Below are 24,070 nucleotides of genomic sequence, written 5' to 3'. Positions count from 1 at the left end.
AGAGGGAAAAAATCAGTAATGACTAATATAATTAGGAGTTAAAGAGGAAAAAAAGAAGAAGAATGGTTTGGAAAATAGCTGTGCCTGCTCATCACTAAAGTTTATCATCTGCAAGTATTTAAATACTATTCAGATGCCCATTAACAACAGAATGGTAAATAAATTTGGGTGTATTCATACCATAGACTTCAGAAAATCAGAATGGACAATCTCAACTATGTACAACAATATGGGTGAATCTTCTGACCATAATATTGAGCTAAAGAAGACCAAGAATACATACCAGAGGGTTCCATTTACAGGAAGTACAGAAACAGGCAAAACTGATCTTTGTTATTAGAAGTCAGTGATTACCACCACCAAAGACAGTAAGCAGGGGTGAGAAAGCTGTGGTCTATAGGCTGGTACAATGTTTGATAAGTATAATTTTTATATGTTAAAATACATTTTTAAAAGTCAGTGATTACTTTGGAGGGGTTAGAATTGTGTCTGGAGGCCGAGCACAGTGGCTCACACCTGTAATCCCAGCACTTTGGGAGCCTGAGGCAGGTGGATCACCTGAGGTCAGGAGTTCAAGACCGGCCTGACCAACATGGTGAAACCCTGTCTCTACTAAAAATACAAAAAATTGGCCAGTCATGGTGGTGGGTGTCTGTAATCCCAGCTACTCAGGAGGCTGAGGCAGGAGAATTGCTTGAACCTGGGAGGTGGAGGTTGCAGTGAGCTGAGATCGCACCATTGCACTCCAGCCTGGGTGACAAGAGCAAGACTCCATCTCAAAAAAAAAAAAAAAAAAAAAAAAAGAAGGAAACAAGAGGGGAAATTTTAGGGGCTGGCCATGCTGTTTTTGTTATAGGTACTGGTTATATGGATGTGTTCAATTTTGAAATTTCATTCAACTATATGCTTATGATATAAGAACTTTCCAGTATGTATAGTATACTTTAAATTTAAAAAGCCTACCTTTTGACATGTATTAATACTCCCAAATAGATATTATGTGCTGAGTAGTTTAAGAAGTATGAGGTTCATGCTGATGTGTATAAATACCTAAATGCTCATTTTTATTTCTATGTTCATGGAGCCTTCAACAACTCTTATAAATAGGTGAGAATTTTCTGGAAATGTTGATTATGTTAAGATTTCATAATGAGCACCTTTAAATAAACCAGAGAACGTATTTCTTGACTTGGAAGACATTCCTAATAGTGGTCATCTTAATTAGCTAATTTTCTATATCTGGGGATGACTTTAAAATTATTTTATGCTGGGTGTGGTGCTTGCATCTGTAGTCCCAGCCATTGGGGAGGTTAAGCGGGGAAGATCTCTTGAGCCCAAGAGTTTGAATCCAGCCTAAGAAACCTACCGAGACCCTGGCTCTCGAAAGAAAGAAAAAGAGAGGTGGGCAGAGAGGGAGGGAGAGAAAGAGAAGGAAGGAAGGGTGGGAGGGAGGGAGGGAGGGAGGAAGGCAGGGAGGGAAGGAGAAAATGGTTTTATAGAGAATTATAATGTGTCTGGTATTTTTACTTCCTTGACTTCCTGCCATTTGCTTATGTGACACACAGAACCGCACAGAAGAAAGACATATTTTCTCAAGAAATTTGAGGTAAAATCTAATGTAGACATTCTTTAAATTAGGAAAGCTATTTCACCCACTTTGAATTCTTACTTTTCTTGAAATGCGTGAAAGTGCATATGGTAAGAATGTGTGATTTTGAAGAAGTCTTGCTGGGAAGTTAAGCAATTCTCGGGATGTGTAGGGTGCAAGTGGGCCTGTAATTTGGTAGTATGGCTCATGGGGTACAAGGTGTCATTAAATTACAATTTACACAAATGAATACATGGTGGTGGCTCCTTACAGCTTTCAAGGAAAGTGATGTAGTTTTGGTTTGTTTGGGATAGATTCTGCCGTTCCTGTATTGCTACCAGTCTAAAGAACAACAAATGGACCTGTCCTTATTGCCGGGCATATCTTCCTTCAGAAGGAGTTCCAGCAACTGATGTAGCCAAAAGAATGAAATCAGAGTATAAGAACTGCGCTGAGTGTGACACCCTGGTATGTGACCCCACCTATGTTCATGGTTACCAGCTTAAGTCCCTGTGAAAGTTATTTCACCTCTGCTTCTGACCCCATGGTACTCACCTTTTCTTTTCTTGAGACGGGGTATCGCTCTTTCACCCAGGCTAGAGTGCAGTGGTGCGATCTCGGCTTACTGCAACCTCCGCCTCTCGGGTTCAAGCGATTTTCCTGCCTTAGCCTCTGGAGTAGCTGGGACTGCAGGCACGTGCCACCACACCTGGCTAATTTTTTGTATTTTTAGTAGAGACACGGTTTCACGATGTTAGCCAGGATGGTCTCGATCTCCTGACCTCGTGATCCGCCTGCCTCGGCCTCCCAAAGTGCTGGTGAGCTATGAGGCCAGCTGGACTTCCTGGGTCACATGAGGACTTGGGGAACTTTCCTGTCTTACAAGAGGATTGTCAAACAATTAGCGCTCCATAAAACGCACCAATCACTGCTCTATGAAACGCACCAATCACTGCTCTATGAAATGCACCTGTCAGCACTCTGTAAAACGCACCAATCAGCAGGATTCTAAAAGTAGCCAATCGCGGGTTGGATTGAAAAAAGGGGACAATAAGAGAATAAAGCGGGCCACCCCAGCTAGCAGTGGCATCCCGCTTGGGTCCCCTTCCAGGCTGTGGGAACTTTGTCCTTTTGCTCTTCACAAGAAACCTTGCTACCGCTCACTCTTTGGGTCCATGTTTTTTTTTTTTTTTTTTTTTTTTTTTTTTTTTTTTGGAGACAGAGTCTTGCCTTGTTACCCAGGCTGGAGTGCAGTGGCGCAATCTCGGCTCACTGCAAGCTCCACCTCCCAGGTTCAAGTGTTTCTCATGCCTCAGCGTCTGGAGTAGCTGGGACCACAGGCATGTGCCACAATGCCCGGCTAATTTTTTTGTCTTTTTAGTAGAGACAGGGTTTTGCTATGTTGGCCAGGCTGGTCTCAAACTCCTGGCTTCAAGTGATCTGCCCACCTTGGCCTCCAAAGTGCTGGGATTACAGGTGTGAGCCATCTCACCCAGCCTCCAATTTCATATATATATATATATTTTTTTTTTCTGCAAAAAACCCTGAACTCCTGCCATCACCCCTAATTTGTCAAACAAATGCTTTCATTGACCACCTCCATTTTCCCTTCTTCCCATTACTCCAGTGATCCTCTATGATGTGTCCTCCACTTCTACTACTCTATTGCAGGCCACCAATGCTTTATTATCAAACCCAGTGACATATTTCCACCTGTATTAATCTGAACTTTGCCGTATTTGTCTCTATCAAGCACACCTTGCCTGTTGCAGTTTTCAGCTTGGGTACTATATCAGCCTCTCCAGATCATGTAAAGTCTTGAAGGTTATGGAGAAGATTCTAGATTTTATCTTAAATGCAATAGTAAGCCAGAGAAAGAGAGCAAATTTTGGAGTGCCAAGATCGGGCTTATATCTTTATTTTTGTTTTTATTTGAGACAGAGTCTCACTCTGTTGCCCAGGCTGGCATGCAGTAGTACGATCTCAGCTCACTGCAACCTCCACCTCCTGGGTTCAGGCGACTCTCGTGCCTCAGCCTCCCGAATAGCTGGGATTACAGGGTCCCGACACCACGCCCGGCTAATTTTTGTATTTTAGTAGAGATGGGGTTTCACCGTGTTGGCCAGGCTGGTCTTGAACTTCTGACCACAGGTGATCTATCCACCTCATCCTCCCAAAGTGCTAGGATTACAAGCATGAGCCACTGCGCCCAGCCTTGAGATACTTCTTATATTCTGTCTTTTCCTTTCTGTGTTATCCCTCTTTTTAGGAATTCTCCCCATTCCTTCTACGCACATTTTGCCCTCTCCCATTTTGCACTCTCTGTGTTCTTCAGAGTCCCGACCAGATCTCCATTCCTTGAGACCTGGCCTTAGTATTCCAGTTCCCTATATAAAACAATTTCTTTTTTTTTTTTTTTGAGACAGAGTCTTGCTCTGTCGTCCAGGTTGTAGTGCAGTGGCACCATCTCAGCTCACTGCAACCTCCACCTCCCAGATTCAGGCAATTCTCCTGTCTCAGCCTCCCAAGTAGCTGGGACTACTGGTGCACACCACCCCACCCAGCTAATTTAATAGAGAGGGGCTTCCATCAGGCTGGTCTTAAACTCCTGACCTCAGATAATCCACCCACTTCAGCCTCCCAAAGTGCTGGGATTGCAGGCGTGATCCACCATGCCCAGCACCTATATCAGACAATTTCTTATCTACTTGTCTACACATCCTTTTTCCTCTATTAGATTATAAGCACCATTAGAATAGGCACAATGAATTACATTTCTTCTGCCATTTTTTATAACGTCTCAGATAATTTTGTGTCTAGACTATGAATTGATCAATTCATTTGTCAGTAGTCCACAGCTTGTTAATTTTCATGACTAATGCATATCTTTGTTGAACAAAGAATACAAATAGAAATTTTTACTAGCAAAAGTCATAAAGACATGACAGAGTGCTAATGTGCAAAGTTGGATGTTACAGATTGTAAAATACATCTGTTTAAGACAGCTTATGCAGATCAATCCTAGTTTTTATCTCTTTTAGGTGGATATTTGTAAAGCCAGGGTTTTGTTCTTACTTTTCCACTGGCTTTTATTTTTGCCCTTTGTTAAACAATTATAACTGTTTCCTTGACATGGCAATTTCATGTTTGAGGTTTAACTTCCGTAGCTTGGGCAAAATGAAGCAGAGTGGGTCGGCCACCTTACCACAGCTGTACAGAGCTTCCTTTAGCACAAGATCTTATCAGAGTTTCTAATGAAACATTTAATAGGGTGTGTTATGTTAGCAACAGATCCCTCATGGTTAGGATCTCTGAATGTATATGTGAAAGAACAAGGGCTCTTTATTCTGCATTGATAAAAATGGACTGCAAGAGCTGTCTTTTATGTTTGCTCTTAATGGGACCATTAAGTATACGGTGTATTGTGAATTCATGTAATACTGTTGGGGGTGTTATAAAACCATGGTATTGATATCTTTCCCTAAGGCACAGTGTTTCATTTAGCTTACTATAGGCACCTCTAAAATTTATCCATTTATTCTTCTTATCTCTCCATTTCTTTTTTCTGTCTCTTTTTCTATCTTAGATTGTTTCTTCTTTTCTCTCTCTCTCTCTCGCTCTTTTTCTTCACCCTTTTCCCCCCTTCCTTCTTTCTAAAACCTGTTTATGTAATGGCATGCAAAAGAAGTAAATTTGAGTTGCTACACATCTATCTACTTTAAAAAATGTATATGCTTTTTAGAAGAACCAAATTCAAGAACTTAATAGTTGGGTCTTCTAAGTGTTGGAGAATTTGAAAAATAGTAGTATTCCTGATAATGCCTTAATTTTTGGTGGTACTGGTGTTATGAATGCATCTATTTAGTCAATTGATCCCACAGTATGACCTTATTTGAAAGTTAAAAGGCTGGATCGCATAAGCTTTCATTGAGCCTTTTTTTAACAGTGAGTTCATTTTGAATTTGTTTTTATGTAGGTTTGCCTCAGTGAAATGAGGGCACATATTCGGACTTGTCAGAAGTACATAGATAAGTATGGACCACTACAAGAACTTGAGGAGACAGCAGCAAGGTTTGTTTCCATACAATATAGTTTAATGCTATAATTGATAATGTTTATAAAGAATTTAATGGGCTGGAAACTTTAACATTCTTATGAAAATATTTATGTATTTATGTTTACGTTCTCAACTATAATACCTGGTACTGGTAATCATTTGTTGACAGCAATCATTGTTGAAGAATTTTGCTCTCTCTACTTTAAAAATTTCCAGGGGCAACCAACCACAGACTGGAGAGATTGGGGCAACTTCCTCAAACAAGTTTGTGTTAACACAGATCCAAAAATAGAATGCAGAACTGTTACATTTCTGCTAGGCTTTGTTTTCCAATAGATGATTCCTGAAGTAGATCGTGGTTGGGATTATCCATCTTCTGTCACCACTGCTCATTTCACCAGCTCGTTCTTTATCATTTTGCTTGTTTCTCTTTAGAATATAGACAGCAGCATCTCAGTATACAAGAGAACAGGCTGGGCAGGCATCCTGAATCCTTTGCCTTTTTGATGGGTAATCTGGTATGGGGGTAGGGGAAGGAGGGAGGTAGCTGGTAGATGTAATGGAGGATATTGATAATATTTTATTCTTTAAAAAAAAAGAGAGAAAGAAACATTCATGGGGTGCAGTGGCTCACACCTGCAATCCCAGCACTTTGGGAGGGTGAGATGGGCAGATCACTTGAGGTCAGGAGTTCGAGACCAGCCTGGGCAACATGGCAAAACCCCGTCTCTAGTAAAACACAAAAATTAGCTGGGCATGGTGGCGCACACCTATAATCCCAGCTATTCTGGAGGCTTAGGTACAAGAATCACTTGAACCTGGGAGGCAGAGGTTGCAATGAGCTGAGATCTGACCACTGTACTCCAGCCTGGGTGACAGAGCAAGACTCTGTCTCAGGAAAAAAGAAAAAAAAAAGAAAGAAAGAAACACATCTAGGTTATTATTGTCCCGATGAGAAAGGACATTTAGCTGCATCAGAGTAATTATAAAGTTTGTAATCTGCTCCTACTAACCAAATAAAGTGATTTGTGCTCTCTAGCAAAGGTTGATGGCTTTCCAGACATTAATCTGTCTACACATTCATGTATCCAATATTGGTATTCTGTATAGTTTCTCTCTCCCAGAGAAAAATGTTAGTTCTGCTCATTTTTAGAAAATACACTCAAAATAGAGCTTACATTTCAAAATTAAAAGTCTAAACAATCACTTCATTCCTTTTGTTTTACTAGAGATTGCCTTGCAAAAGCACCTGTTATTATAGGATTAGCTTTATACCCTGACATTATAAATTTCAAATGAGTATTTTAGCTATAAACAGAGTATGGATCCTGTTAGATTGACCACAATGACCAATAGGAAGGAAGCATTACAAACAGGTTGAGAAAGTGTGGGTTTGATTGCAAGGTTGACGACTTTTATGAAAATTTAAAAATATATGAAAGCTAATTTGAATCCCAATTATTTTACTGGTTAGAATTAAATAGTAAAGAATTAAAATAATAGAAAATGGGGAAGGTTGTTGATTATTTTACAAGATAAATTAATATTTGGATTTATGATAAAAAATCTTTGCTTTACAGAAGAATTTACCACATAATTCAAATTGTAAAAATTCTTACACATAGAGTTTGTCCAGAGTACAAGTTTTGGGGGACAGGAAGTTACGTCTGTAACAGACTCCATATTGTCCCTAAGAACTTAAGGCAGTATTGTCCAATAGAAATATAATGATTTTTTTTTTTCTTTTTCTTCTCTTTTTTTTTTTTGAGATGGACTCTTGCTCTGTTTCCCAGGCTGGAGTGCAGAAGCGCGATCTCGGCTCACTGCAACCTCTGCTGCCCGAGTTCAAGCGATTCTCCTGCCTCAGCCTCCCGAGTAGCTGGGATCACAGGCGTGTGCCACCATGCCTGGCTAATTTTTGTGTTTTTAGTAGAGACGGTGTTTCAGCGTCTTGGCCAGGCTGGTCTTGAACTCCTGACCTCGTGATCCACCTGTCTCGGCCTCCCAAAGTGCTGGGATTACAGCTGTGAGCCACCGCTCCCGGCCTAGAAATATAACGTTAATCACATGTAATTCAAAATTTTCTAGTTGCAACATTTAAACAAATAAGAAGATAAAGTTTAAATTACCCTTCAATATATTTGATCGAACCTAATATTGCTAAAATATTATCATTTGAACATGTAATCAGTATAAAAATTATCAAGATATTTCACATTCTTTTTTCTTTTTACATTAAGCCGTCAAAATTCAGTGTGTATCTTATACATCCAGCAAATCTGAATTTTTTTTTTTTTTTTTTGTTTTTTGAGATAGACTTTTCACGCTTGTTGCCCAGGCTGGAGTGCAATGGTGCGATCCCGGCTCACTGCACTTCTCTTTGGGAGAGAAGTGCAATCTGAGCATGCATGAACTGAGAAATTGAGGATTGCAGCACCCAGTTGTCCTTGGATTACATTTTTCTTCCTCCCTTTCCAAATTCACATAACATTTAGGGGTGTTATTTGTTTTCCACCTTCACTAGCATATAACTACACGCGTAAGTCTATGTTGTTAGTTTCCAGTGAAGAATGAAAAATGACCTGCAGTCTGGGCAAGGTGGCTCACACCTATAGTCTCAGCACTTTGGGAGGTCAAGGAGGGTGGATTGCTTGAGCTCAGGAGTTTGAGACCAGCTTGGGCAACATGTTGAAACTCCCACCTCTATTGAAAATACAAAAAATTAGCATGGTGGCACGTTCCTGTGGTCTGAGCTACTTGGGAGGCTGAGACAGGAGGATCATTTGAGCCCAGGAAGTGGAGGTTGCAGTGAGCCAAGATTGCACCACTGCACTCCAGCCTGGGCGACAGAGTGAGACTCCCTCTCAAAAAGAAAAAAAAAAAAAAAGAAAGAAAGAAAAAGAAAAGTGACCTGCAGCTACCTTGTTAAATCCTTATGTACACTTAGGAATATTTGTCCCTTATCTGTGCTGTCCAAGATGTGTCCACTGGGCACTTGAAATGTGGCTAGTCCAAATTCAGATATGTGGCCAGGTGTGGTGGCTCACACCTGTAATCCACCCAGCACTTTGGGAGGCCGAGGCGGGTGAATCACCTTAAGTCAGGAGTTTGAGACCAGCCTGGCCAACATGGTGAAACCCCATCTCTACTAAAAATACAAAGATTAGCTTGGTGTGGTGGTGGGGGCCTGTAATCCCTGCTACTTGGGAGGCTGAGGCAGGAGGACCCCTTGAACCTTGGAGGTGGGGAGGTTGCATTGAGCTGAGATCATGCCACTGCACTACAACCTCGGCCACAGAGCAAGACTCTTGTCTCAAAAAAAAGAAAAAAAAGTGACTACTATCTAGTTGCCAACCATTTTAGTAATATTTGTATTCTGTGTTATTTCCAGGTGTGTATGTCCCTTTTGTCAAAGGGAACTGGATGAAGACAGCTTGCTGGATCACTGTATTACTCATCACAGATCGGAAAGGAGGCCTGTGGTAAGGATTTTTGTTATACGTATTACAGCAGTGTCTGAATTCAGGACACATTAGGAAAGCCATTTAATAGATTTCTACTTATAGATATATTATAAAGGATAATGATTTATGTTAAGGTTATGGTAACTCTGTGACTATTCATGATATGTGAAAGTGTTGCGTTGAAACTGATAAGAATGACTAATGTGTGATCACTCATTTATGAAATTACACATTATCTCTAACAGGTAATCATGGGTATAATCAACTAAAATGATCCAAAATGCACAATTAAGATCTAAGTTTAGCGGGCCAGGCGCGGTGGCTCAAGCCTGTAATCCCAGCACTTTGGGAGGCCGAGATGGGCGGATCACGAGGTCAGGAGATCGAGACCATCCTGGCTAACATGGTGAAACCCCGTCTCCACCAAAAAATACAAAAAACTAGCCGGGCGAGGTGGCGGGCGCCTGTAGTCCCAGCTACTCGGGAGGCTGAGGCAGCAGAATGGCGTGAACCCAGGAGGCGGAGCTTGCAGTGAGCTGAGATCTGGCCACTGCACTCCAGCCTGGGCAACAGAGCGAGACTCTGTCTCAAAACAAAAAAAACAAAAACAAACAAACAAAGATCTAAGTTTACCAGCTAGGCCAATATGGTGAAACCCCATCTCTAGTAAAAATACAAAAATTAGCTGGGTGCATTGGCAGGCACATGTAATCCCAGCTACTAGAGAGGCTGAGGTCTCAATCTTCTAACCTCGTGATCCACCCACCTTGGCCTCCGAAAGTGCTGGGATTACAGGCATGAGCCACCACTCCTGGCCTGGATTGTTACCAATTTTTAGAATTTGAGTTCCTATTCTTGTACATTTAAACTTTTCCTTATATTGGAATTTTTCTAAGAGGAAATTCTTTACATTATTGTTTCTGCAATTAATAATGCAGACTTTTTAAAAGCTCTTGAAATGTACTTTTAAAGTGCTTTCCAAAAAGTCTGAGTCAATTTATATTTGTGTCAGCAATCTATGAGTAAACCACTTTGACCTTAATGGGCTATAATTAGGAACATTTATTTTTAATTTACCCTGGCTCAACAAATATAAAATGATACTTTGAAGATTATTTTATGTAGTATGTATTTTTATGTAATATATACACAAATGGGTGTGTGTTGTTTTCTTATATAAGTTTTTAGAGGTTTTTCAGTTTTAGGGTTTTTTCCATAAAATCCTTTCAGAAAGTGGATGAGATTGAAACATAAGTATATTAGGTAGGTAGATAGATAATAGATAGGAAGATAATAGAGAATAAAGAGAAAGATACATACAGCCGGGCACAGTGGCTCACACCTGTAATCCAGCACTTTGGGAGGCCAATGTGGGCAGATTACTTGAGACCAGGAGTTCAAGACCAACCTGAGTAACTTGGTGAAACCCCATCTCTACTACTAAAAATACAAAAATTAGCAAGGCGTGGTGGCGTGCACCTTCAGTCCCAGCTACTCGGGAGGCTGAGGTGGGAGGATTGCTTGAGCCCAGGGGGACGGAGGTTGCAGTGAACTGAAATCGTGCCACTGCACTCCAGCCTGGGTGACAAAACAAGAACCTGTCTGAGGCCAGGCGCAGTGGCTCACGCCTGTAATCCCAGCACTTTGAGAGGCCGAGGCGGGTGAATCACCTGAGGTCAGGAGTCTGACACCAGCCTGACCAACATGGTGAAACCCCGTCTCTATTAAAAATATGTTTTAAAAAATTAGCTGGGTGTGGTGGGGGGCACTTACAATCCCAGCTTCTTGGGAGGCTGAGGAGAATCACTTGAACCTGGGAGGCAGAGGCTGCAGTGAGCTGAGATCACGCCATTGCACTCCAACCTGGGCAACAAAAGTGAAACTCTGTCTCAAAAAGAAAAAAAAAAACCCTGTCTCAAAAGAAAAATAGATGGAGACAGAGAAAATCCTCACAGCAATCCTGTGAGATAGGCTTGATGATTATCCCCATTTTAAAAATGATAAACTGAGGCTCAGAGAGGTTAAGTCAATCATACAAGGTCACACAGCTGGTAAGTAACAAAGACAGAATTTGAATACAGTAATCTAGCTCCAGGGCTGCGTGGGAAACCCCTGTGGTCTATAGCAAGTTCAAGAGAAAAGCATGCAGAGATATTTGTTACTGATCTTAATGGCCTAGGGAGTTGACAATTGGAATGGCTAAGTAGGAGCTTGTTAGATGTGGAGGGAGCAGAGGAGATGGTCATGGGCTTTTCCTGCTCAAGTTGCTCTGTAGGAGGAACTGGGCTAGGGAGTTGTTTCACAATAGGTCCCTGGGGAGCTAGAGGAAGTTAGAAGAAAGCATAAGGATGGAATGATAGTGACTACTATCACGGAGTTTACTGAGTTCTAAGTACTTTCTTGTCTCCTAGCAACTCTATGAAGAAGGTTGAACCCTGACTATTAGTACCCAGGGTGCTGCTTTGGCTGGAAGAATGCCAGGCCCTCTGGACTGTGGTCCTAGGCTGCATCTAAGCAGCAATCTGGGGCAGGCCACAGATTGGCCACAGATTGGTCAGTTCTGTGGTACTGTGTCCCTGCTCCAGCAGAAATCCAGTCCATGTGCTGCTCAGTTTGGCCCAAATTGAAGGTGGCCCATGAAACTAGGTCCTCTGTGATTTTACAGGTCTTCAGGGTCATTGAAGACAGCTGACCTAAGCAGGGAAACAAACTAGGAATGGTGGGATCAGATTGCCTATGGGATTTTGTAGTTAAATCCTAGGCTTTAAAGGGGATAGGCTTGGTTCTAATCACAGGAAGTCTATTACATTCTCTCTGCACTGTTTCATCATTTGTAAAATGCGGATGGTGATGACATTCATACCTTTTTCACAGGTAGTACATCAATCAGGCATATAATAAAGTAAGCACTGTCACCTGGCGATCACTCCATTAATAGAAGAGGGTGGTGGTGATAGTGGAGGTTCACTATGCTTTTCAATTCTATAAAATTGGGCCTAGAGAAGATTTCTTAGAGGAAGTGATGTCCTCTCACAGTTAGAGAACCCACATGGGGTGATGGTGTGAGTTGGGGGGTGGCGGGGAGGAGGAGGATGGGGAAGTGAAGTGGTAAAATCTCACCACAAAGACCAGGATGCTGTCATGGCATTGAAGCAGGAGCAGACTGTTCGGAAATCCGAGGTTCTGTAATACCCTAGGGCTGTCTAGAGGTGGTAATTGGAACACAAGACCTTCAGGTGTCCTGTGTTAGTGTTTCACTCTTGAGCAGAAGCTCAAGAGCATGTCACTCTGAAGGATCTAGAGCCGCTAGAAGTCATGATTTACCCCATGGTTAGGAAAAGGCAGGGGACAGATATGTGGTATAGCTGGGGTTCACATGCTTAGGAATCCCTGATGGGGACATGTGGGTGAAAACACCCTGAGGGAAGTCCTGGGCAAGGAGAGCTGGGTCCCATGCTGATTCTGGATGGGTGTGGAAGTTAACCAGGAATTATTGCTTTAAAGGACTGGATTACAGGTTTTGCAAGCAGATAAGATCAGTGACATTATCTGACCTACCTCACATAAGAGGTTTCCTGGCAGTTGGAGATTTCCTGGGTAAATGATTCTTCTGACTTCCAAAAATAATTAGGTAACTCAGAGATCAAACCACAAGATAAGCAATCTTTTCTTTCTGAGCTGTTCAAGAATGATCAAATGTATGTAAAAAACATCAAGGGATTTTGACTTTTCTTATATGCAGCCTTAAGAGCCAATAGCTCCTTTTTGTCAAGCAGTAATTATATTGTTATATTCTGCCATTTTTTACAAATTGGAGACAGTCTTTCTCTATCACCCAGGTTGAACTGCAGTGGTGCAGTAGTAGCTCACTGTAACCTTAAACTCCTGGGCCCAAGTGATCCTTACCTCAGCCTCCTGGGTAGCTGGGACTACAGGTGTGTACCACCACAACTGGATAATTCTTTTTTTTTTTTTTTGGTAAAGATGAGATCTTGCTATGTTGCCCAGGCTGGTCTCAAATTCTTGGCTTCAATCTATCCTCCCACCTTGGCTTCTGAAAGCATTGAGGTTGCAGGCATGAGCCACTAAGCTCGGTCATTTTTTTTTTTTTTTTTTAATAATTCTATCTCTGGAATATTAGACTCAAAGGAAGCAGATGACACAAACAGCATGCTTTAGACTGTATTACGAGACCACTTTTTTTCTTTTTCCTTAAATGTAGATAACATTAATGAGACTACTTTTGAGAGAAATGTGTTTTATTCTGTAAAGGGAAGATGTTTTAGCAAGAACCATGCTCTCCAGCTAGTCTCTCTGTCCAGAGTGCTTTTTTCTTTTTTTTTTGAAGAGACAGAGTTTCACCATCATGTTGCCCAGGCTGAGTCTCGAACTTGTGACATCAGGCAATCCCCCTGCCTCGGCCCCCCAAAGTGCTGGGATTATAGGCATGAGCCATGGCGCCAGGCCTCTAGGTGCTCTTTCTTTCACTGGCTGGCTCTTACTCATGCTTTGGAACTTAGCTTAAATTTTACTTCCTCCAGGAAGCCCTCCCTGACACTCAAATTAATTTCAGCTTTTGCTTTTCTCCCCTGTACTTTTCAGTATTTACCACAACTTAAAATTGCATATTCATTTCATGTCTGTCTCTTCCTCTAATTTATTAGGCTTCTGGAGTTATGGGACCTAAGTCCTTCGTTCAACACTGTATGCCCAGTTCTTGGCAGAGTGCCTAGAACATAGCAGGATGTACTGATGTGGAAAAAGGGTAGTAAAGAAAGACAGGCTGGGTGCGGTGGCTCACACCTGTAATCCCAGCACTTTGGGAGGCCAAGGCAGGTGGATCACCTGAGGTCAGGAGTTTGAGACTAGCCTGGCCAACATGGTGAAACCCCGTCTCTACTAAAAATGCAAAAATAAGCTGGGCATGTTGGCAGGAACCTGTAATCTCAGCTACTCAGGAGGCTGAGGAAGGAGAATTGCTTGAACCCAGGAAGCAGAGGTTGCAGTGAACCGAAATCACGCCATTGCACTCCAGCCTGGGCAACAACAGCAAGACTCTGTCTTAAAAAAAAAAAAAAAAAAAAAAAAAAAAAAAAAAAAAGACATGATTCCATTCACCCTGATTCAAAGGTTCCAGTGAGTTCTGTATTTTCTTTTCTTTTTTTTTTTTTTTTTTTTTGAGACGGAGTCTTGCTCTGTCGCCAGGCTGGAGTGTGGTGGCACGATGTCACTACAACCTCCGACACCCTGGTTCAAACAATTCTCCTGCCTCAGCCTCCTGAGTAGCTGGGATTACGGGCATGCGCCACCGCACTCAGCTAATTTTTGCATTTTTAGTAGAGATGGGGTTTCACCATGTTGGTCAGGATGGTCTCTATCTCCCAACCTCGTGATCCGCCCACCTCAGCCTCCCAAAGTGCTGGGATTACAGGTGTGAGCCACCGCGCCCAGCCTGAGTTCTATATTTTCTGCCTTACCCTGGGGGCTTATTCCTTAAGGAAGGGACAGGACTTTTGGTTTGAAGTGTAAACTGTGGTGACTACATACTGGGCTACCCCTCCCCATAGCAGTTAATTTCCCTGAGTACTTAGAATATCTGTGACTTGATGCGACAGTGAAGATCTATGTGGTAATAATTCTGGAAGGAAAAAAAAATTTCCAATAGATTTGCTTTCAGTGGCTGGGTGTGGTGGCTCATGCCTGTAATCCCAGTACTTTGGGAGGCTGAGGTGGGCGGATCGCAAGGTCAGGAGTTCAAGACCAGCCTGGCCAATAGAGTGAAACCCTGTCTCTACCAAATATACAAAAATTAGCCGGGCATGGTGGTACGTGCCTGTAGTCCCAGCTACTCAGTAGGCTGAGGCAGGAGAATCGCTTGAACCCGGGAGGTGGAGGTTGCAGTGAGTCGAGATTGTGCCACTGCACTCCAGCCTGGGTGACAGAGCGAGACTCCGTCTCAAAAAAAAGAAAAAAAAATTAGGTATGCAGCCTTGTACCTTGATTTTAATTACATAGTTGCCTGTGAATATTTTCAGTGCATGTTCCTTTTTTCTTCTTTGGGTATTGAATTGAGTAACCTCTAATTACCTCCTCAAATGGCACTTGTCATCACATGGAAAGGGTTCTATAATCAGCTGAGTTGCTGTGGAGGTTAATCTAAGCCACAGATAGAGCAGAGTGTCCATTATCATATATATTGCGAAGGATCGAATCCTTTGCATCTTGGGATGGCTGTAACATGAGTGCACTGTCTTCCAGCTCTTTTACACTTGTACTCCTAGAATTCATCTTCTGGCTTCAGGAGAACTTGATAGAACATGCTGTTCACTAAGGATCATTGATAGTAGATTGCATACAAAGTACTTGGCAACTGAAAGCCCTCAAAGGTAAAATATGGTGTTCATGCATCTATGCTATTAGAACCTAAGAAAAGGGTACCAGCAAAAAATTAAGTTCTGACACACCTATTTTCTATTAAATATTAAATCAGTCATGTACAGACTTTAGAAATGGAATTCAAGTTTTATAGTAGAAAATATATGTCATGGGCTGGGCGTGGTGGCTCATGCCTGTAATCCCAGCCCTTTGGGAGGCTGAGGCAGGCGGATCACCTGAGGTCGGGAGTTCGAGACCAGCCTGACCAACATGGAGAAACCCCGTCTCTACTGAAAATACAAAATTAGCCGGGCATAGTGGTGCATACCTGTAATCCTAGCTACTCAGGAGGCTGAGGCAGGAGAATCGCTTGAACCTGGGAGGTGGAGGTTGTAGTGAGCCGAGATCATGCCATTGCACTGCAGCCTGCGCGACAAGAGTGAAACTCTGTCTCAAACAAAAAAAAAAAAGAAAGAAAATACTTGTCATTCACAGTGAGGGCTGTCAGACCTGCACTGAGTATGGTATACTTTTAGGGATTCCCTATAACAATACAAAAATGGGGAAACACTGTCAAGATTGGGCGAACTCTCCAGACATGGTGGCTCACACCTGTAATCCCAGCACTTTGGGAGGCCAGGGCAGGCAGATCACTTGTGGTCAGGAGGTCAGGAGTTCGAGACCAGACTGGCCAACGTGGTGAAATCCCATCTGCAGAAAAAAATTTAAAAAGCTAGCCGGTTACATTGGAGTGCACCTGTAGGAGGCAGGAGGATTGCTTGAGCGCAGCAGGTAGAGGCTGCAGTGAGCTGAGATCGCGTCATTGCACTCCAGCCTGGGTGATGGGAGTAAAACACTGTCTTTAAAAAAAAGAAAAATAGGAGAACTGGAAAGCCGACTACCCTGTTGGTTATGATCTGTCAGTAATATTGCCTTTATTCTTAATGGGATAAGGGAGGGGTGTCTTATTGAAAACCCTAGTAAGGACCAGTTCAAAAAGACTAGGGGGGAGACAGGATATTTGACTCCATGTATCCATGAAGCAGTATCAAATCCATTTCTGTGTCTTTGGTGTTTGGTGTGAGAAACTTTAGGAAATGTATCCTAATGGACCCATGTTAGATGCTCTCACCTATGATCCTGATGATCAAAGCTCATATAATCCTGTGAAGATGTTTGTACTTTTTTTTTTTTTTTGAGACAGAGTTTCACTCTTGTTGCCCAGGCTGGAGTGCAATGGCGCAGTCTAGGCTCAGAGCAACCTCCACCTCCTTGAGAAACCTTCAAGCAGTTTTCCTGCCTCAGCCTCCCAAGTAGCTGGGATTACAGGCATGCGCCACCACGCCGGCTAGTTTTTGTATTTTCAGTAGAAACATGGTTTCACCATGTTGACCAAGCTGGTCTCGAACTACTGACCTGAGGTGATCCTCCTGCTGTGGCCTCCCAAAGTGCTGCGATTACAGGCAAGAGCCACTGCACCTGGCCTGTACATTTTATGTGTTCTCAGAGGCCCTTACATTGGTGATTCCTAATCTTTTCCCTGTCCTATCACCTAAAAAATATAATGCTGAATGAAATCATTCTTATTTTCCCATAAGTAATAGTGACGCATAAGAGTGGTGAGAACTCCTCTGGGGGGAAAATGTGGTTGTATCAGAATTTAGGGAAGGAAGGGAATGTCACTGAAAAAGAACTCCCATCTGATTCTGTGTATCAACCATTCTTCTCCCATTTCTGACCTGCCCAAGTGCTCTGTTTTAGGAACTGATGTGAAATAGAAGACATTTGGAAAAAACAAACAAACAAAAACCTAAAACCTAGCAAAAATCCATCAGAAGAGAAAGAAAAGTACCAGAAATCTTTATCCTAAAAAGGAATTCTTTATTCATGAGGTGTCTACTGTGTGTCAAGTTATGTTAGGTCTAGGCGTAAGGAAATAAGGTAAATATGATTTGTTCTTGCCCTAGGATCCTTTATTCTAAGGAAGAAGAAAATTTGAATAAAATATATATTATCTAATCTGCAAATTATATATTTTATTCCTACTGTAGATATGAAAAATTGAATTTGAGCTTGTATTATGTGCCAAATCCTATGCAAGCTAACATAGCAAGAATTTAGGTCAGGTGCAGTGGCTTACACCTGTAATCCCAGCACTTTGGGAGGCCGAGGTGGGAGGATTGTTTGACCCCATGAGTTCAACGCCAGTCTGGGCAACAGAGCAAGACCCTGTCTCTACAACAACAACAACAACAACAACGACAAAATTAGCTGGACCTGGTGGTGCACACCTGTAATCCCAGTTACTAGGGAGGCTGAGGTGGGAGGATCCCTTGAGCCCAGGAGTTTGAGGCTGCAGTGAACTATGATGGTACCACTGCACTCCAGCCTGGGCAACAAAAGAAGACCATGTCTCTTAAAAAAAAAAAAAAAAAAAAAAATTAGGCCAAGTTATTCTGATTTAGTTTTTCCCGTTCCAACATCTTGCTCCCTGTATTAGTTTGTTCTCACACTGCTATAAAGAACTGCCCAAGACTGGGTAATTTAGAAAGAAAGGAGGAGGCTTAATTGACTCACAGTTGCACATAGCTGGGGTGGCCTCAGGAATTATGGCAGAAGGCAAATGGAAAGCAAGTCACCTTTTTCACAAGCAGGAGAGAAAATGAACGCAGGAGGAATTACCACACACTTATAAACCATCAGATCTTGTGAGAACTCATTATTATGAGAACAACATCGGGGAAACTGCCCCATGATTCGATTACCTACACCTGGTCTCTCCCTTGACACTTGGGGATTGTGGGGATTATTAAGAGTACATTTAGGCCAGGTGCGGTGGCTCATGCCTATAATCCCGGCACTTTGGGAGGCCAAGGCGGGCGGATCACCTGAGGTCGGGAGTTCAAGACCAGCCTGACCAACATGGAGAACTCCATCTCTACTAAAAATACAAAATTAGCCGGCTGTAGTGGTGCATGCCTGTAATCTCAGCTACTTGGGAGGCTGAGGCAGGAGAGTCGCTTGAAGCTGGGATGCAGAGGTTGCAGTGAACCGAGATCACGCCATTGCGCTCCAGCCTGGGTAACAAGAGTGAAACTCCATCTCAAAAAAAAAAAAAAAAAAAAAAAATTAAAATTAAAAAAGATTTAAATCCTAATTTTAAGAAACTTAAGAAATCCATTATTATTTCTGGCTGCCTTTATAAAAGACACTTTTTTTTTTTTTTTAAACATCATATAGGACTTTTTTTTCCTGGAATTTGCAAGGACTCTTAACTCTCTTCAATATTTCTGAAAACAAAAGTAAGTGGATCATGTGGGAAGAAGGAGAGATTTCGTAGACTTTCTGTAAAGTGAACAGACTTTAGGTTCTGACTCCTCGTAAATCTAGACTTTTCTAAAATTGCCCTACAAAGCTCTGAGAAAATGACTCACATAAATAAAGAGGAAAAGGACTGGCCCGGTGCGGTGGCTCCCAACTGTAATCCCAGCACTTTGGGAGGCTGAGGCGGGCAGATCACCTGAGGTCGGGAGTTCGAGACCAGCCTGACCAACATGGAGAAACCACCCCTCCGTGTCTACTAAAAATACAAAATTAGCCGGGCATGGTGGCCCATGCCTATAATCCCAGCTACTCAGGAGGCTGAGGCAGGAGAATCGCTTGAACCCAGGAGGTAGAGGTTGCATTGCAGTGAGCCGAGATCGCGCCATTGCACTCCAGCCTGGGCAAAAAGAGCAAAACTCTGTCTCAGGAAAAAAAAAAAAAGAGACGATTTTAGAAAAAAAGATAATAACATTAAAAAATAAAAAAGATAAGAGCGAAACTCCATCTCAAAAAAATTTTTTTTTTAAAAAAGAGCAAAAGGAGTGGGAAGTTTTTCTAATTCTTGTGGATTACAGTAGAAGAATGAGAACAGGTACAAAGAAACTCAATGCCCTTGGCTTTATGCCAACAATGATTTTTTTTACATGGCAAAAAATTACAAACCTTCTTCCTCTCTTCCTCAAGCTTCTACATAATAGACATACAGCGGCATTTCTATTTCTACAATATATTTGGACTGTTTATAGTCTTGAGCTAATAAAGGTTTTTACACAGTCGTAGAGAAAAGGGTCCTCAGAGGTGATCTAATGTAGACTCTTTCTCAAGGTGATAAGTAACTTACTGTGTGAGCGCTTGCAGTTTTCCAGAATGGTAACTCAGTTATTACAAGGATTTTGTTTCTAGACCTTTCAACATCTTCATTTCGCTTCTGTGTCTATTGCAGTTTATTGATGTTTTCCTTACCCAGCACTTAAAATAGAGCACAGCACTCCAAGTATGGTCAGTGGATGCAGAACAGAGGAAACAACCATTATTCTAGATAATTGAATATTATCCATACAGTTCATTATTTAGCACTGTACTAGCTTTTTTATGATTAAGTCATATTTCTGGCCTAATAATGATTCTTAGTAAAACAGAACCCCAAATGACTTTTTTTTTTTTTTTTTTTTTCTGAGACTGTTGTTGCCCAGGCTGAAGTGTAGTGCCACGATCTCGGCTTACTGCAACCTCTGCCTCCCGGGTTCAAACAATTCTCCTGCCTCAGCCTCCTAAGTAGCTGGGATTATAGGGGCATGCCACCACATCCGGCTAATTTTTATATTTTTAGTAGAGACGGGGTTTCTCCATGTTGGTCAGGCTGGTCTCAAACTCCTAACCTCAGGTGATCCACCTGCCTCGGCCTCCCAAAGTGCTGGGATTACAGGCGTGAGCCACCGCGCCCGGTCCAAATGACTGTTTTTTTTTATAGGTACTGGAGTTAAGAAAGGTGTTCTCCATTACAGCCTAGGTATTAGATGTAGAATTTCTCATTTGTTCACCTACTATTTTCTCTTGTCTCTCTGAAAGAAATTACATTGTCTTTAAGGCAGTGGTTCTTAAACTTTATCATGCTTGAGAATCACCTAGAAGACCTGTTTAAACATAGATTGCTGGCTTCTGCCCCTAGAGTGTCTGATAAAATAGGTCTGAGCTAGGGCCTGAAAATTTGCATTTCTAATAAGTTACCAGATGGTGGCAATGCTGCTGGTCTGAGGACCTCACGCTGAGAACCATTGCTTCCTTTAAAGGGCTGAAGTGGCGAGGCACCGTGGCTTATGCCAGTAGTCCCAGCATTTTATGAGGCCAAAGTGGGAGGATCACTCAAAGCCAGGAATTTGTGGTTACAGTGAGCCATGATCATACCATTGCACTCCAGTCTGGGTGACAGTGAGACCCCATCTCTAAAAAAAAAAAAATTAAAGAGAAGGCAAGTGAGAAGTATGAACATATAGGTACTTTCAATTTTTGTGGATGCACAGTAGGTGTATATATTTATGGGGCACATGAAATACTTTGATACAGGCATGCAGTGTGTAATAATCACATCAGGGTAAATGGCATATCCATCACCTTAAGCATATAGTTGGATTCTTTTATGTTACAAACAATCCAATTATACTCTTTTTTTTTGAGATGGAGTCTTGCTCTGTCACCCAGGCTAGAGCGCAGTGGTGCGATCTTGGCTCAATGCGACCTCTGCCTCTCAGGTTCAAGGATTCTCCTGCCTCAGCCTCCCAAGTAGCTGGGACTACAGGCTCACGTGACCACGCCCAGCTAGTTTTTGTAGTTTTAGTAGAGACAGGGTTTCACCATGTTGGTTAGGCTGGTCTCAAACTCCTGACCTCAGGTGACCCACCCACCTTGGCCTCCCAAAGTGCTGGGATTACAGGCGTGAGCCACTGTACCTGGCCTATACTCTTAAATGTACAATACATGATTGTTGACTGTAATCACCCTGTTGTGCTATGAAATGCTAAATCTTACACATTCTGTGTAACTATATTTGTGTACCCATTAACCATGCCCACTTCCCCCAATCCCCACTACCCTTCCCAGCCCCTGGTAACCATCATTCTACCCTCTATCTCTATGAGTTCAATTGGTTTAATTTTTAGATCCCACAAATAATGAGGACATATGAAGTTTGTCTTTCTGTGCTAGGCTTCTTTCACTTAACATAATGTCCTCCAGTTCCATCCGTGTTGTTGCAAATGACAAAATCTCATTCGTTTCTATGACTGAATGGTACTCCACTGTGTGTATGTACTTCGTTCTCTTTACCCACTTGTCTGTTGCTGGACACTTAGGTTGCTTCCAAATCTTGACTATTCTGAATAGTACTGCAATAAAAATGGGAGTACAGATATTTCTTGAATATGCTGATTTCCTTTCTTTGGGGAATATACCTGGGAGTAGGATTGCTGGATCATATGATAGTTTGATTTTCAGTTTTTTGAGGAACCTCTAAATTCTTCTCCGTAGTGGTTGTACTAATTTACATTCCCACCACCCGTGTATGAAGTTTCCCTTTTCTCCACATCCTTGCCAGCATCTGTTATTGTGTGACTTTTGGATAAAAACCATTTACCTGCAGTGAGATGGTATCTCATTGTAGTTTTGATTTGCATTTCTCTGATGATCAATGATGCTGAGCACTTTTTCATATGCCTATTTGCCATTTATATGTCTTCTTTTGAGAAATGTCTGTTTAAATCTTTTGCCCGTTTTTAAATTGGATTGCTAATTTCTTTTCCTGTAGACTTGTTTGCACTCTTTATATATTCTGGTTATTAGTCCCTTGTCAGATGAGGAGTTTGCAAATATTTTCTCCCATTCTGTGGGTTGTCTCTTCACTTTATTGATTGTTTCATTTGCTGTGCTGAAGCTTTTGGATGTGATTCCATTTGTCCATTTTTCCTTTGGTTGCCTGTATTTGTGGGGTATTACTCCAGAAATCTTTGACCAGATCAATGTCCTGGAGAGTTTCCCCAATGTTTTCTTTTAGTAGTTTCATAGTTTGAGGTCTTAGATTCAAGTCTTTAATCCATTTTGATTTGGACTATTTTAAAAATTTGATTATATTTTGACCAGCATTGAATAATCTATATCCTAAGGTTTTGGAGGAATAAATATCCTTTCAAAAGAATCTTCCTCATCTGATTTCCATCCACATCAAGTGTTGTTTTGTTTTAATCCTATTAAAGCAGGCTTGGTCAGGAGATCTCTTCCCTTTTCCTAGCAAGAGGGTTTCTTTGGTCCTCAATTTGGTCATTTGTAAAACAAAGGTAGAGAAAATCTACTGAATGATTTTGGTTATTTTTGGCTTTATAATTTCTTGAAAAGAAAGAACAATAAATGAAGATTCACTGCACAGAAAGGGCCTATTTGGAGTCAACATGCTCAAGGCCAGAAAATAGAAACCGCAGGGCTGAGGGGATCAACTGAAGGCATCAGTAGGATGAGGTGAAGCTCTTCTAAGCTGCCAGGTCACAAATCAGGACAGGCAGATGTCCGGTCCCTGACACACTGGCCTGCACAGTGAATGGGCTGTAAGCTTATCCACTACAGACCTGTCATTGTTTGGGGCAGGTTGGTGGGAGCATAAGGACATGATAATATCACTATTATGATATTATCATAATAAGTGGGAGGCTAATCTTAGAAACAGTTTTCAATTATCTGAAGTTGGTAGTAGCTTCTAATATGGTAGCTATTATTCACCCATTGCATTCACCATCAGAAAAAATCCATACAGAGATGAAGCCAACATATTTTGAATGTACACGGTACAGTTGTTGGCTCTTAATATAAGTAATTGAGTAGAGACAAGCAAGAAAGGATGAGCTGATATTAGGAAATGGACAACATTGAGTGTAAGTCAATACTTAGGTAACCTTCAGTCTGTCTCTTATCTACCATTTCTTTCTCCTTCCTATTCTTACCCTCTCTTCCCTCAGGTCTAATCTCCCAATTTAAGAAACAAAAAGAAGTTTTTCCACTAGTACTGACTTCAGCCCATTGTTTGCAATGTTGTTTTGACAGATGTGTCTTTAGTCACACAATTAAATTTTATGTACACCAGAGACTGAAGACTCCAATAGTTCCCTATCAACGTCAGATTAACAATGGCTTGTACCTATAATCCTAGCTACTCAGGAGGCTGAGGCGGGAGAATCGCTGGAATCTGAGAGTTCAAGACTCGCCTGGTCAACAAAGTAAGATCCCGTCTCAAAAACAAAACAAAAACTTCTTTGCTTAAAATTCCAGGTTTTTTTTAAATTATTTTTATTTTTTTGAGACAGAGTCTTGTTCTGTCGCCCAGGCTGGAGTACGGTAGCACGATTTCGACTCACTGCAAGCTCCGCCTCCCGGGTTCACACCATTCTCCTGCCTCAGCCTCCCAAGTAGCTGGGACTACAGGCGCCCGCCACTACGTCCGGCTAATTTTTTGTATTTTTAGTAGAGATGGGGTTTCACCGTGTTAGCCAGGATGGTCTTGATCTCCTGACCTTGTGATCTGCCCGCCTCAGCCTCCCAAAGTGCTGGGATTACAGGCGTGAGCCACTGCGCCCGGCCTAAAATTCCAGGTTTTCTGTATTTGTCTTCTCCACTAGACTCTAATCAACTCCTTAATGGTAGGGATCAAGGTAATAGACATCTCTGTACCTCTGACTTTTTGCATCAAGTCTACCAAAACCATGTCAGGTGCTTGAATAAATA

At 41.9% G+C, this 24,070-nt stretch overlaps 1 protein-coding gene across 2 annotated transcripts in view; it reads left to right on the top strand.

Moving 5' to 3' along the window:
* Positions 1–24,070, top strand: part of LOC105498269 (ring finger protein 125) — a 55,437-nt gene that overhangs the window by 18,011 nt on the left and 13,356 nt on the right. For both annotated transcript variants that reach the window (XM_071085495.1, XM_071085494.1), the window contains exons 2-4: positions 1,903–2,056; positions 5,565–5,659; positions 9,037–9,127. In XM_071085495.1, coding sequence (XP_070941596.1) covers positions 1,903–2,056; positions 5,565–5,659; positions 9,037–9,127 — 340 coding nt within the window. The remainder of the gene's footprint in view (positions 1–1,902; positions 2,057–5,564; positions 5,660–9,036; positions 9,128–24,070) is intronic.

This window comes from Macaca nemestrina, chromosome 19, assembly GCF_043159975.1.
Source record: "Macaca nemestrina isolate mMacNem1 chromosome 19, mMacNem.hap1, whole genome shotgun sequence".
NCBI lineage: Eukaryota > Metazoa > Chordata > Mammalia > Primates > Cercopithecidae > Macaca > Macaca nemestrina.
This window is presented reverse-complemented; position numbering and strand designations above follow the sequence as displayed.